Below are 15,727 nucleotides of genomic sequence, written 5' to 3' on the forward strand. Positions count from 1 at the left end.
ACAAATAGCCAATAATCTTATCTAGGCCTGTCCTCTAACTTTCAGACCAACTCAATAGGTGACTAACCATCCGCATGACACAACCGCCATTACAATGAGGGCAGTCCACCTTGTTATTGTTCTTGTGTTTTGTAATAGATCTACAGACGTTCTGTTACCTTGATTTCATAAGAGATAAATATGTGTGTGCAATAGATACATATGTGTGTGCCCCACTATTGTTTATTATGTAATTATGTTACATTGTATTATACATTTTACTTTATACAATTATTTACTTTGTCAAAAATTGCGACCACGTGACTGTTGTCCCTGTTTCGCTTTTGGGGCTGTAGTGCACGCTCTACTTCTGTCCCCGATTCGTTGAGCGCGCGCCTCACAATTCAACAGCTCCACATAGCGACTTGCAAACATTGAGTAAGAACAATATGACCGAAAATTGTAGCAAGGTGAACCAATTTGGCTAGCTGCTATTATTCATGAATTGGCTAGTTTAGCGACAGGATGTAACACGCAGTTTATTTCACTTAGATATATAATTTCGATTAATTGAACGTTTACCTGGAAAGCCTGAATTGGTAGGTATTGGTGAGTTATCTGCAGTTTATATAAAACGAGCGTATTGATTGATTGCTAGCTAACTAAATTAGCTAATGTTATTAAACTATTTCGTAAGATGAACTCAAATGATGGTTAATTAGGATATGTTTCATTTCCTATCTTTCTCCCATTAACTATGTCTTTGTGCATGTTAAATTAGGAATTTCCGTGCTTGGCTAGCTAGAAAGCTAATTTGCTGAATTTCGCAATGTTTGATAGGAAGTTGCTGTCCCCGTGTCTATCAGTGGTTAACTGGCTAACGTTAGTAGGATGTAGCAGAATGAGTTACAGAAGTGACTGTATTGAGTTCTAACTATATTGAAAATAATCCAATAGAAAAGCACGATTTATTTTTATGTGGGACATTAATTACTAGCTAGCTATGTACTTTAAGCCTTCACATATTAGCCTTCTAATTTGGCTTGCATTACAGATTCATAACCTTTGGATTAACTCGACGAGTGGCTCATTTGTCTTTTATCACGTTGCATGTGTTGGATAACAAATTGGAGACCTGTTTGCAAAGCTGATTAAACATCAGTCAAATAACGTGCTACTTTACTATCTTATATAAAAATAGGTGGCTGACTGGGATGGGTCACAGAGAATCCTAATATTTTAAGACTATATTATTTTCTCATCATGTTTGATGACACTTCCTTAGTCGACAACTTCCACTGATTGCCAACACAGGTCATCTTGTCTTGGCTTGTTGAACAAAGAATGAACGCATTCTGCTATTTCAGTATGGAAGTGGAAACCAAAATAGTTAAACAAATATTTAATGATTTCATTTAAATTACAAGCTGTTTGTAGAGACTATCAAACTGTTTATGCAATGCCATAATTTTAATTAGGATGTATTCATGTATCTAGTTTGTCCATTTATTCCACATTTTATCCAACTGCTAAAAATATAACCACAAGCCAAGGCTTTGCATTAATGGCAAACTGTCAAATGATGTGTTAAATATGTAGCCATGTGCAATAAAATTATGCATTCTTCACAGTACTATATGCTAAGAGGAAATCTCATATTCAGTTTCAATTTGAGAACTCAATTTCCTTGTTATTTGAGGTAGCTTGGTGCCTTTTAGCATTCATAGGCCTCACCTTGCCATAATGATAGGTCTGTGCTCTCTGGGATCCTTGGGATGTCCCTACCCCATTGAAGTTGAAATGTAAAATGGTTAAGGGTAGGGGTTAGGATTTAGGGTAGGGATGTCCCAAGGATCCCCGGATAGCACTGTTCCATGATGATACTACATTAGCCTAACCTTTTCCTTGTTATTTTGTGTTTTACAGGAATCTACCTACGAAGACCTAACTCCCCTGGATGAATCACTGACAATCTTCCACATTGATATTCAGAAACGTCATCCAGTAACTCATTACTTATAGAATACTTAAGTATATAGATCAATTGCACAACTTTTTAGGAAATGCCAACTCACCTGTTGCCATATGTGGAAAGTCCAGATGGACTTGGACAAGACATTCTAAATATTAGTAGTGGTGCTAGCATGCCAGGGTCTGGCTCCAGCATGACTCCTCACAGTGCCACCATCACTAACAAAGCTGAGGCTCAGCCCAAGGGAAGCCTGCTGGAAGTCCTGGACTGTGTGTTTTGTGACCAGACCTTCACACACCAAGATGACCTGGGCCCACACGTCCTGACCCAGCACCCCACAACACTGTTCGAAACGACAGTTCTGCGTGTGGAGGCAGAGTTCTTGATCCCAGGTGAGAGGGCCCGGTCCAAACCCAGGTTGCCATCTGTGAAGGAGGTGGTATTTAGCTGCGTTGTGTGTGATCAGGCCACAGAGGGTGCCAGTGAGCTGGAGAGCCACATGAGGACACACAAGGACTCTTTCACATTTCACTGTAACTTTTGTGGCCGGCGGTTCAAAGAACCCTGGTTTCTCAGGAACCATATGAGGTTCCATAAGGGTAAGGCCCAGCAGAACCTGGATGGTCCAGTTATTATCAATGAAGTCATCCAAGACCAAGTCCCAGAGCCTGTAATCACCCCTTACAAAATGTGCTTTACCTGTGGCTTCTTTTTTCCCGATAAACACCATTTGGTGGAACACAGCAAAGTACATAGTAAAGAATTAGAGGCTGATGAAAACAGAGAGAAGGATAGACAGGAAGATCCCCTCAGTCAACAAGGTTTTTTACAGGTACTCAACCTTCGCCCCCTCTCTGAGGAAAGTAGTATACCAGAGAGATCTTCTAGGGGGATTGCCCAACTAGACCCTTTCAACACCTATCAGGCCTGGCAACTTGCCACCAAGGGAAAGATAGCAGTTTGTCCAAGTATGGCTAAAGATCTAGGCCTAATCCAAGACCACAGCTCTAACAACGAGGACTCTGGCTCAGATAAAGAACTGACAAACATCTGGTCAGAAGGCCAAGAAGGTGACAAGTGTGTTAAAGACAACTTGAGTAGAGAACTGAGATCCAGACAGACTGCTGGAGAGACCCCATCACCAGAACCTGATCAGAAGTCATGTCGAAATGACAAGCCGACGCACTGTGAGGACTGTGGGAGGACATTCAGGACGTACCACCAGCTTGTTCTCCACTCCAGGGTGCACAAGAGGGAGAGGGGTGAGGCGGAGAGCCCCACCGCCTTCATTGATGGCAAGCTCTCCAGAGCAGGGTCCCCCAAAGAAGAGGGGTCTGAAGAAGGGTCAGATGACGGAGCACAAGGAGATGCCTTATTTTCAGGTAAATACAGCATCTTAATGTTTAAGAAACAAACATTTGTTTTCTAATGAGGAAAGGTGGATTTACAGTTTTTCCCAATTGTTAACACACGTTTGCTGAAACTACATCTCTGGTACTCAAAACTCTGAACACACAACAGTTAGTCAATTTCCCCAAACCCCACAGACATCTTCCAAAATGAAACACAGAAATCAACATCATGTACTCCCTGCTCAAAATGAAACTGCATACAAATGAGAAAAAAATCATCAAATGAATCTAACTTAGTGACAACCAAGATCACACTGTAACATATTCAACACACTGTCTAGGGATGCACAATATATCGGTGAACATTTCTGAATCAGCCAATATTAGCTAAAAATGCCATCATCGGTATCGGTTCGATGTTTAGTTGTAGGTTACGTAATAACGCCACGTAAATTTTGCGCAACACGTGCAACACAGCATTCCAAACCTAGCCCACACAATGTCTGCTGTGTGGATCGAGCAGTCATTTGAAAGAGTAAGGAAAATTCAGCGAGACAACTCAAAGGCGAAATCCACTAACTCCAAGATAATGGAATTCATTGCCCTTGACAATCAACCGTGGGTGATGTTTGCTTTCGTCGACTGGTCAAGCACCGGTGCACACTAGCATGTGTACTATTTTTCAGATGTTGCCGTACCGGAGTTACACAGTAATAGTGTCACTGCTATTAGCGTCACGATATACATACTATGGAATGCCGTTTGCGTCTTTGCTTGTCACAAAAGATAAGAGTAGCACTGTCAAAGCTGTACAAAAGTCGGCAAACACCGGCTACGAATGACTTTTACAATACCGCGTTGGTAATAAAGCATTATTTGTTTGACTGCAACTTCGGGGGTAGCTAGCTTTAGCTTGGTACCTAGCTAGCACCAATATAACCAGCCTGAAAACAATGACCGGTCAAAACTGCAGTCATTTTCATTATTCTTAGCAATGATTTAGGAATCCTTGTAAGTATTAGCAAGGTTGCCACTTGTTTGCCTATTGAATTTTTACTTAAATAGCTAGCCAGCTACTTAACCCTGTTGCCCAAAGCTAAAGTTATAAGCAGTCAACTAGCTTCATCTGGCTAGTGAGGCACAACCAGACCGGGTTATGTGTTGTGAAGCTAGCCACAATAAGGATTAGGCACAATAGTGGAATTTACAGTTTGCCTTTAAAATAAGTGTGTCATTGACAGTGATGCAGATGAATACATATAGTACAATTATGCCACACTTCACTTTTGAAGGCTAACCGCAAATCCACTATTGTGGCTAATCCTTATTGTGGCTAGCTTCACATAGATGGGTCCGGCCACCATTAATCAAATAAGAACTTATAAATTAGGGTTATTTTAGATGACACCTAGCTATATAGTTAGCTCGCTAACTATAGCTACTGAAATGGATTATGTCGTGTTATTTGACGTGTATCTTTTTTGACACGCAAAGACACAAACGGTGTTCCATAGAAATCCTGATTTGAAAATGAAACTGAACAACGAAACAGCACAGCAAGTAAGTGAAAGAAATCGGTTTTGATTACGTTTTACTGGTAATGGGTACATACGTAAATGCCAACAAAAATAGTTTTTGATCAGTGTAGTGTGTGTAACCTTTATTTAACTAGGCAAGTCAGTTAAGAACAAATTCTTATTTACAATGACGCCCCGGACGACGCTGGGCCAATTGTGTGCCGCCCTATGGGACTCCCAATCACGGCCGGATGTGAGAGAGCCCGGATTCGAATCAGGGACTGTAGTGATGCCTCTTGAGCTGAGATGCAGTGCCTTAGACCTCTGCGTCCGTGTGTGTGTGTGTTAACTATTTAACTGTACTAGAATGCTTAAGGCTGCTAAAATCTTAAATATTGGTTATCAGTAATGTTTTTTTGGCAAGGAAAATATTGGATATCGGTTTCGGCCAAAAATGTAATATCGGTGCATCACTACTACTATCAGAACCTATTTCAGTGTAAAGACTAATAATTTGTTAGAGTGGGGCAAAAAAGTATTTAGTCAGCCACCAATTGTGCAAGTTCTCCCACTTAAAAAGATGAGAGGCCTGTAATTTTCATCATAGGTACACTTCAACTATGACAGACAAAAGGAGAAAAAAAAATCCAGAAAATCACATTGTAGGATTTTTTTATGAATTTATTTGCAAATTATGGTGGAATAACGTCGTCGATATAAAAGGTTAACAAGAAAGGCACTCTCTCGGTCGCACACATGAAAAAGCTCTGTGACACTGCAGGGTCCACTCATTCAGACTGCTCTCACTCCCTCATTTTTCAGAATACAAGCCTGAAATTTTTCTGAAGACTGTTGACATCTAGTGGAAGGCATAGGAACTGCAATTTGAGTCCTAAGTCAATGGATACTGTAATGGTATTGAATAGAAAACTACAAAACAAAAAATAATCCTACTTCCTGGATGGATTTTTCTCAGGTTTTCGCCTGCCAAATCAGTTCTGTTTTACTCACACACTATTGTAACAGTTTTGGGAACTTTAGAGTGTTTTCTATCCAAATCTACCAATTATATGCATATATCTTCTGGGCCTGAGTAGCAAGCAGTTTAATTTGGGCATGCTTTTCATCCAAAATTCCAAATGCTGCCCCCTAGCCTAGAGAAGTTAAACACGGTTTCCATGCTTGTTCAATGAACCATAAACAATTAATGAACATGCACCTGTGGAACGGTCGTTAAGACACTAACAGCTTACAGATGGTAGGCAATTAAGGTCACAGTTATGAAAACTAAAGAGGCCTTTCTACTGAAAAACGCCTAAAGAAAGATGCCCAGGGTCCCCTTAGGCATGCTGCAAGGAGGCAAGAGGACTGCAGATGTGGCCAGGGCATTAAATGGCAATGTCCGTACTGTGAGACGCCTAAGACAGCGCTACAGGGAGACAGGACGGACAGCTGATCGTCCTTGCAGTGGCAGACCACGTGTAACAACACCTGCACAGGATCGGTACATCCGAACATCAGGGCTCAGACGGTCCGCTATAGGCTGAGAGAGGCTGGACTGAGGGCTTGTAGGCCTGTTGTAAGGCAGGTTCTCACCAGACATCACCGGCAGCAACGTCTCATATGGGCACACACCCCCTGTCGCTGGACCAGACAGGACTGGCAAAAAGTGCTCTTTACTGACGAGTCGCGGTTTTGTCTCACCAGGGGTGATGGTCAGATTCGCGTTTATCGTTGAAGGAATGAGCGTTACACCGAGACCTGTACTCTGGAGCGGCATCAATTTGGAGCTGGAGGGTGTGTCATGGTCTGGGGCGGTGTGTCACAGCATCATTGGACTGAGCTTGTTGTCATTGCAGGCAATCTCAACGCTGTGCGTTACAGGGAAGACGACATCCTCCCTCATGATTTCCTGCAAGACAGGAATGTCAGTGTTCTGCCATGGCCAACAACGAGCCCAAATCGAAATCCCATTGAGCACGTCTGGGACCTGTTGGATCGGAGGGTGATGGCTAGGGCCATTCCCCCCAGAAATGCGCGGGAACTTGCAGGTGCCTGGTGGAAGAGTGAGGCAACATCTCAAAGCAAGAACTTAATGCAGCTGGTGGCCACATTCTAGTAACAGATACTGACTGTTACTTTTGACTTTGACCCTCCTTTGTTCAGGGACACATTATTCCATTTATTTTAGTCACGTCTGTGAAACTTGTTCAGTTTGTCTGTTGTTGAGTCTTATGTTCATACAAATATTTACACATGTTAAGTTGGCTGAAAATTAACGCTGTTGACAGTAAGAGGACGTTTATTTTTTTGCTGAGTTTATGTACTGGAGACATTGGACCTATTCTCATTTTGGAACGTCCAGATAATAGATGCTACGGTGAAGCGGCTCAGATTGGCCTGCACTCTCTGCCCAGTCTCTCCCAAGGTCAAACCACATTTGCCTGAATTTCGTCAGAGATTACTCTCCTTGTTCCTGATTTTCCTACACCTCTACACCTACCCCCACCTCTACCTGTGAAGTGTAAAAGTGATCAATTGGTAATTGAGCTTAGCTTGTTGAACAGTGTTGCTTTTCACTTGCACACAAGATTTTAGTTGTGAAGGTCGTGCCAAAGATAATTGTGTTGTTTTGCCAAATGGTTGTAAAATTGCAATCTCAGTGTAAGACACAACATGTGCCAGTACTATTCCAATTTGGTGTATGCTTCTGGTAAATGAGTTACAGGTTTGGGTCGTTGTCCCTCATGGGCAAGTTTTAGTGTGTAAAAATTGGGAAAAACCTGTAAATGGCCATTTATTTTCAACGGTTCCCTCTACTGGTCATTTACAGGTTATGCAAATCCACTTGCTTCACACAAGTTTTTGAAAGTAGACTTTTTGATTTCTTCACATGACGCAATCTCCTGTTTTTGTTTTCTCTACAGATAAAAGTGAAGATGGATTTGATCAAATGAAGGTGAAACATCTTGTGTCCTCCAGGGAGTGTAGTTACTGTGGCAAGACATTCCGTTCCAGCTATTACCTCAACATTCACCTCAGGACCCATACAGGTAAACATTATGTAATGCTGGGAAGCCTGATTTGTTATTTTTAGTGCTACATGGATATTGATTACTGCATTGTTGGGGTTGGAGCTTGCAAGAAAGGCATTTCACTGTACTTGTGCATGTGACATTGGAACTTGAAATAGGCTGCACAATTGGGAAATGTAAGTTGAGATTTATAGCTGTTATTTGGGTCTAAGGTTTAACATGAAGTTGGATGGGCTTACTCTGAGTGCTAGAGGTGTAACTGTACTGAACCGTTCGGTAATGGGACCTCGATGTGGTCCGCACTGTGAACCCGAATGAATACATACAAAATTAAGTAAACACTAGGCTTATAGGCTATTCCGAAGCTGCGTTGTATGCCTCTTGAGTAAATCGCTTTGTAATAAAAATTACAATCTTAATTGCTGTATTTCAGGCTGTCCTTTTGAGGCGCAACCAGGAACTAGTTCTGTTCTTTTGTAAGAAAACAGCATAGGCCTATACAATTTCTGAACAATTTTTGCATATTGATTTCATACACATGTTGCACTTTATTTTAGTAGTGTTGATGAGTAATCATTTAAGAAAATGCAAAGTGAAATGTTGGTATTCCTGATTGTGCTCTCATCAGGCATTACATGAACAAAGATGGAATCAGGAATAAACAGAAATGAACTACAGTAACTGTTGGGGGTTTAATTTTCCCGTTAACCGTACCGTGACCCCAAAACCGCAATACGCACCAAACCGTTACACCCCTGTTTTCTGTATATAGTACTTTCAGCATTTAATTCATCTGAAGACTGTATTTGCTGTTATGATCATATTATGCTTATGCAATTATTTTCTTTCAGGTGAAAAACCATACAAATGTATATACTGTGACTATGCTGCAGCCCAGAAAACCTCACTGAGATATCACTTAGATAGACGTCACAAGGACAAACCTTACACTGACATCCCCAATAAGCCTGTGATATCTGTGCCATCTCCCAGTGAGAAAGAATTTGCCAGAAACAGAGACGACAAACGGGTCCCCAACCGATCCAAACTGTGGCCAACTCCCAATGTCAGGCCTGCAACCAAACCTTGTGCCATTATGAAACCAGAGGATAGATTTAATAGCATCGGTGTCAAGATTGCCAGCCCACTTGCTCAAGTGAATGCTGAGTATGGGAAATTGATTTCTACGGCTGCTCACTCTTCTTCTGCACACATAAAATGCCCCGTACCTGTTAACCTGAAGATGGAAGGACAGGAGACAAAACACCCCGTACCTGTTAACCTGAAGATGGAAGGACAGGAGACAAAACACCCCGTACCTGTTAACCTGAAGATGGAAGGAAAGGAAATAAATGAGGGCTTCAGCGCACCATTAAATTTGTCCTTAAAAGTTTCACTTTCCATCTCCGCCACCCTAATACCAAGGGATGTGTTGATTTCCAATGCCTGTTTGTCCTGTGCCTTCAGCACTATGTACCCAGAGGTCCTGCTCATGCACAAGAAGCTGCTTCACAAGGAGAAGTCTGACATAACTAAGAAGAACAGAAGTCTAAAACTGAAGCGTTATACTGGCTGCCCCCCTGCCCTTGAGGGCAAAGATGTCACCCTGCTGCCTCTTGTAGATCGGAGACACCCTCGCCGGACCAAATCCCCAAACCCTCAGTCTCCTGGAAAACGTACAGGAAAGACTCACCCCTCCAACCCTCATGGGCCTAAACAGTCTCTCATCAATGAACCCCGGAAGGCGATGGGAGCCCTGGGCCTGGACAATCAGCGGTACAGGATGATGATGATGCCGCCTACCACCAGCCAGGGCCAATCCAGTTTTACAGAGCCAGCAGAACAATCCAACGCCAATGGTAGAAAATATAGCAAACCTGTAATGGAGAGACCGAGGCAGAGCCCATCGGACAGCAGAGTGGCAAGCGGCTTAAGAAGCGGTCCTGTGAGGAGCGGTAGTGTTGTAATCTGGCCCTCAGATGCTGCCAGGCTATGCCTCTCCAGCCGGTTCGGTAGTCTTCCCCCAATGGACTTTGGTGGTGAACCTTCCAGTAAGAGGCAGAGATTCTCTGTGCTCCCCGGAAGGGAAACGGACACTGTTGATACTGGCTTTAGGATGGAGGACAGGTACAACAGACTGCTTCCCTCAGGAAGAGATGTAGCCTCTCCCTCTCACAGGCTGCAAGCCTATGCCCCAGTCAAAGCGTCCAACCCTCCAGCCTCTGCAAGCAGCAGCAGCATGGAGACTGACTGGAATATGATCAACATCCTCCGTTCCTACACCCCCAGTGACCTGGCCTCCCTCTACCATCCCACTGTGGCTAACCCCAGTCATGGAGTGCAGACAAACCCAAGAGGTATGAGCTAAAAGCTTTATCCTATGTATTTTCTACACGTTTGAAATGAATTCATCCCATTTTCTTGATGTTAGTGTAGTTGTAAATGTCGTGGGGTTCCATATTAGAGTTGGACAGCTATATCATATTGCCATTATTACGGTTTGTATCAAACTTACTTTAGGGTTACTCCTAATATTGTCCTTCTCCTCTTCCTAGGGAGTAGGCCATTACTCTACCCAGCTAGTATGCTACAGAGGAGAGCCTATTCCAGACCCATCAGTAATGAATGCAGTGGACCCACTGACGAAAGGGCTTAACTGTTCTAATGGTAGGCTATTGTTCTGGTTGACTTCACCAGCCATGTTGTAAGTAACTTTGTCTTAAGTTTTGTGTTGAGATAAATAGAATACATTTGATAGCCTTCCGTAGGTTTCAAATACACTGAGAAGTTCATGCTACAATCATCTTTTGAGAGTTTACCTGGAGGAAAGGCCTGACCCATAAATGACCTACCCCCACTGCTCTATACACATCCATCTAATATAACAGTTAAGGTAGTTGACAAATGACTGTTTGAATATCATATTGTTATTGTTGCACTAGATAAAACGTGTAAATGAGAAGTGTTAAGAGGAAGTTACCTTTTTGTTTATTAATACGCTGGTCTGTCTAATATGACATACAGTCAGCAATCAAAGGACCATGTTTTTGTCAAAGCACTGATGTTGGGTAGGGTTTTATCTGACCTACAGCTTGAGTTCTTAGTTTACAAAACAAAAGCTGTATGTTGACGTATCTTGCCTCAAACTCAATTTATAGACTGTTGACGCTCATAGTAGGCAGTTATTTGTGTGATGATATGAAGCTGCAGTAGCTATCATGTCTACTATTGAGCCAGTGCATATTTGAGAGTTGGGAGCAACATGTCTGTGCTTATAAATAGTAGTTATTCACTGGATAAACATGATCAGAGCCTGAAGCCAGGGATTCCTGCTACTGGGTATTATGTGAAATGTACATAGAAAAGGCTGCTTGTTCTGTTCTGCCTATGGATTCCTCACAACCGACTATGCTGTAACAGTGGTAAAACATGGACCGAATATCTGAGAGATTCCAGTTTTTGTACGCACGAATACTGTTCAGATGTTTCTTTTTTTAGATCGACTGTTTTTCCAAACGGTATTCAGGACTCTGTTCATGTTATGCAGGATCTTAAGATAGTCTTTTGCCTCAGGTTGGATTGTGTTAACTTGTCTGCCTGCTTTGTCGCAGGTCTTTCTGAAGCTGTGGTCTACTACTTGTTGATTCTGTATATAAGTCAGGGAGAGCAGAGTGAAAGCCTTACTGCAGGAATAGCTCAACATTGTACACTGAAAAAACAATTGTCTCAGGTTTCAGAACTCAATTTGGGCTCTATGATTCTACTTAATTTATGCATTAACTGTTACAAATTAATGCACATGGTGTAGGAAGCGTTCTGAATTTTTCAAGCAATTTGGGCACACCAGACCTCTGTTATTTCATATTTTGCTGTTATAATTAAGGTGTTATTTATTTCTGTACATTTTTTGTTTTCGCTCTCTCTGTGTGTGTGTGTGTGTGTGTGTGTGTGTGTGTGTGTGTGTAATGTAAAAATATATCGCTCTAGAGTTGTATGACTATCACCATGAGTCAATGACATTTGGGGCATAGACGAGTAGTGTTATAATATTTGTTTGTGCTGTTTGAAAATGTCTACAGGTATCTTTCCAAGTCTTACTATAGGCCTACCACCTTCCTGTTTATGTAACCTTGAAACAACTTTTAGGACTTATTTTTTTTTCGTCACTGGAAATGGACAGTTTCAGACTTCTCCTTTCCTGCTTTCATAAGCAAATGGTTATTAAGTTATCATTTAAATCTAAGTTTGGTTTATGTATTAGCCTAGGTAATTATTGTGACGGATACTTCTCTTAACCTGGTTAGTTGAATTTACTCCGATTTGAGATGCGATGCTATGTCTGCCTATGCTGCTCTACAGTACTTTATACAATGATTTCACCCAGTGTGGTTTACGTTTGCCTAATAAATGATAGCCATGTCAATACATGCATTCATTTTTTTCTTCAGTGTTCACTTTTCTATGTTGTGATCTCATTGTTTGGTCTTTTGACTTAGATCAAGTGTAATTGTTGTCTTGAGTAGAGGGATCCAATAAACATTCACACTCAGACCTTCAGTCTGCAGAAATGAAAAATGTTGGTTAAATGTCACTGCAATTGATGTATAAATGATTTGACATTTTTGAAAATGTGTATAATTTTTGTAATTGTTTACATGAGCATAGTGTTTTAATTTGTCATACATTTTATACATCGTGTACAGTGTTGAGAAATTGCCATATCTTCTGTTACATCTTAGTCCATGTACAGGTACAGTGCCTTGCGAAAGTATTCGACCCCCTTGAACTTTGCGACCTTTTGCCACATTTCAGGCTTCAAACATAAAGATATAAAACTGTATTTTTTTTGTGAAGAATCAACAACAAGTGGGACACAATCATGAAGTGGAACGACATTTATTGGATATTTCAAACTTTTTTAACAAATCAAAAACTGAAAAATTGGGCGTGCAAAATTATTCAGCCCCCTTAAGTTAATACTTTGTAGCGCCACCTTTTGCTGCGATTACAGCTGTAAGTCGCTTGGGGTATGTCTCTATCAGTTTTGCACATCGAGAGACTGACATTTTTTCCCATTCCTCCTTGTAAAACAGCTCGAGCTCAGTGAGGTTGGATGGAGAGCATTTGTGAACAGCAGTTTTCAGTTCTTTCCACAGATTCTCGATTGGATTCAGGTCTGGACTTTGACTTGGCCATTCTAACACCTGGATATATTTATTTTTGAACCATTCCATTGTAGATTTTGCTTTATGTTTTGGATCATTGTCTTGTTGGAAGACAAATCTCCGTCCCAGTCTCAGGTCTTTTGCAGACTCCATCAGGTTTTCTTCCAGAATGGTCCTGTATTTGGCTCCATCCATCTTCCCAGCAATTTTAACCATCTTCCCTGTCCCTGCTGAAGAAAATCAGGCCCAAACCATGATGCTGCCACCACCATGTTTGACAGTGGGGATGGTGTGTTCAGCTGTGTTGCTTTTACGCCAAACATAACGTTTTGCATTGTTGCCAAAAAGTTCAATTTTGGTTTCATCTGACCAGAGCACCTTCTTCCACATGTTTGGTGTGTCTCCCAGGTGGCTTGTGGCAAACTTTAAACAACACTTTTTATGGATATCTTTAAGAAATGGCTTTCTTCTTGCCACTCTTCCATAAAGGCCAGATTTGTGCAATATACGACTGATTGTTGTCCTATGGACAGAGTCTCCCACCTCAGCTGTAGATCTCTGCAGTTCATCCAGAGTGATCATGGGCCTCTTGGCTGCATCTCTGATCAGTCTTCTCCTTGTATGAGCTGAAAGTTTAGAGGGACGGCCAGGTCTTGGTAGATTTGCAGTGGTCTGATACTCCTTCCATTTCAATATTATCGCTTGCACAGTGCTCCTTGGGATGTTTAAAGCTTGGGAAATATTTTTGTATCCAAATCCCGCTTTAAACTTCTTCACAACAGTATCTCGGACCTGCCTGGTGTGTTCCTTGTTCTTCATGATGCTCTCTGCGCTTTTAACAGACCTCTGAGACTATCACAGTGCAGGTGCATTTATACGGAGACTTGATTACACACAGGTGGATTGTATTTATCATCATTAGTCATTTAGGTCAACATTGGATCATTCAGAGATCCTCACTGAACTTCTGGAGAGTGTTTGCTGCACTGAAAGTAAAGGGGCTGAATAATTTTGCACGCCCAATTTTTCAGTTTTTGATTTGTTAAAAAAGTTTGAAATATCCAATAAATGTCGTTCCACTTCATGATTGTGTCCCACTTGTTGATTCTTCACAAAAAAATACAGTTTTATATCTTTGTTTGAAGCCTGAAATGTGGCAAAAGGTTGCAAAGTTCAAGGGGGCCGAATACTTTCGCAAGGCACTGTAACTGCCAAAACAATGGAAACACTTGAGTAAACGAGGGATACAAAGTATATTGAAAGTGAGTGCTTCCACATAGGTGTTACTTCTGAGTTAAGTACGCAATTAACATACTATGATTAATGTAATTATTTTTGCTACCATGCCTATGCCTTCATAGGATGACAATGCTCCCATCCACAGGGGAAGAGTGGTCACTAAATGGTTTGATGAGCATAACTATGTAAACCATATACCATGGCTGTCTCAGTCACCAGATCTCAACCCAAATGAAGACTTAGGGGAGAAGAGCGACGCCTGAGACTGCGTTTTCCACCACCATCAACGAAACACCAAATTATGGAATGGTGTTACATCCTGACAGAGTTGTAGACACTTGTAGAATCTATTCCAAGGTGCATTGAAACTGTTCTGGCTTGTGGTGAACCAATGCCCTATTAAGGCATGCGCAGACCAGTTGGCTGGTGTGTTTACGGACCTATTCAATCTCTCCCTATCCCAGAATGCCGTCCCCACATGCTTCAAGATGGCCACCATTGTTCCTGTACCCAAGAAGGCAAAGATAACTGAACTAAATGACAACCGCCCCGTAGCACTCACGTCTGTAATCATGAAGTGCACCCTAGACCCACTTCAGTTTGCATTCCGCCCCAACAGGTCCACAGACGATGGAATTGCCATCACACTGCACTCTGCCCTATCTCATCTGGACAAGAGGAATACCTATGTAAGAATGCTGTGCATTGACTACATAGTCAATAGTACACTCCAAGCTCATCATCAAGCTGGAGGCCCTGGGTCTCAACCCCACCCTGTGCAATTGGGTCCTGGACTTCCTGACGGGCCGCCCCCAGGTAGTGAAGGTAGAAAACAACCTCTTCTCTGACCCTCAACACTGGGGCCCCACAAGGGTGCGTGCTCAGCCCCCTCCTGTACTCCCTGTTCACCCACGACTGCGTGGCTATGCACGCCTCCAACTCAATCATCAAGTTTGCAGACGACACTACAGTGGGCTTGATTACCAACAACGACGAGACAACCTACAGGGAGAAGGTGAGGGCACTCGTGAGTGTGGTGTCAGGAAAACAACCTCCCACTCAACATTAACAAAACAAAGGAGATGATTGTGGACTTCAGGAAACAGCAGAGGGAGCACCCCCCCTATCCACAACGAAGGGACAGCAGTGGAGAAGGTGTAAAGTTTTAAGTTCCTCGGCGTACACATCACAGACAAACTGAAATGGTCCACCCACACAGACAGTGTGGTAAAGAAGGCACAACAGCGCCTCTTCAACCTCAGGAGGCTGTAGAAATTTGGCATGTCACCCAAAACCCTGACAAACTTTTACAGACGCACAATCGAGAGCATCCTGTCGGGCTGTATCACAGCCTGGTACGGCAATTACACCGCCATCAACTGCAAGGCTCTCCAGAGGGTGGTGCGGTCTGCACAATGCCTCATCAGGGGCAAACTACCTGCCCTCCATGACACCTACATCACCCGAT

The 15,727-nt window shown here is 42.3% G+C and overlaps 1 protein-coding gene across 1 annotated transcript; it reads left to right on the forward strand.

Annotated features, from left to right (window-relative positions):
* The first annotated feature begins 345 nt into the window (after positions 1-345).
* On the forward strand, positions 346-12,278 carry LOC139416753 (zinc finger protein 217-like). The gene is made up of 5 exons (XM_071165794.1): positions 346-578; positions 1,906-3,333; positions 7,748-7,873; positions 8,707-10,212; positions 10,411-12,278. Exons 2-5 carry the CDS (start codon positions 2,043-2,045, stop codon positions 10,509-10,511), a joined length of 3,024 nt encoding a protein of 1,007 aa, XP_071021895.1. The 5' UTR covers positions 346-578; positions 1,906-2,042; the 3' UTR covers positions 10,512-12,278.
* The last annotated feature ends 3,449 nt before the right edge of the window (positions 12,279-15,727 follow it).

Source organism: Oncorhynchus clarkii, chromosome 9 (assembly GCF_045791955.1).
Source record: "Oncorhynchus clarkii lewisi isolate Uvic-CL-2024 chromosome 9, UVic_Ocla_1.0, whole genome shotgun sequence".
In the NCBI taxonomy this organism is placed as follows: domain Eukaryota; kingdom Metazoa; phylum Chordata; class Actinopteri; order Salmoniformes; family Salmonidae; genus Oncorhynchus; species Oncorhynchus clarkii.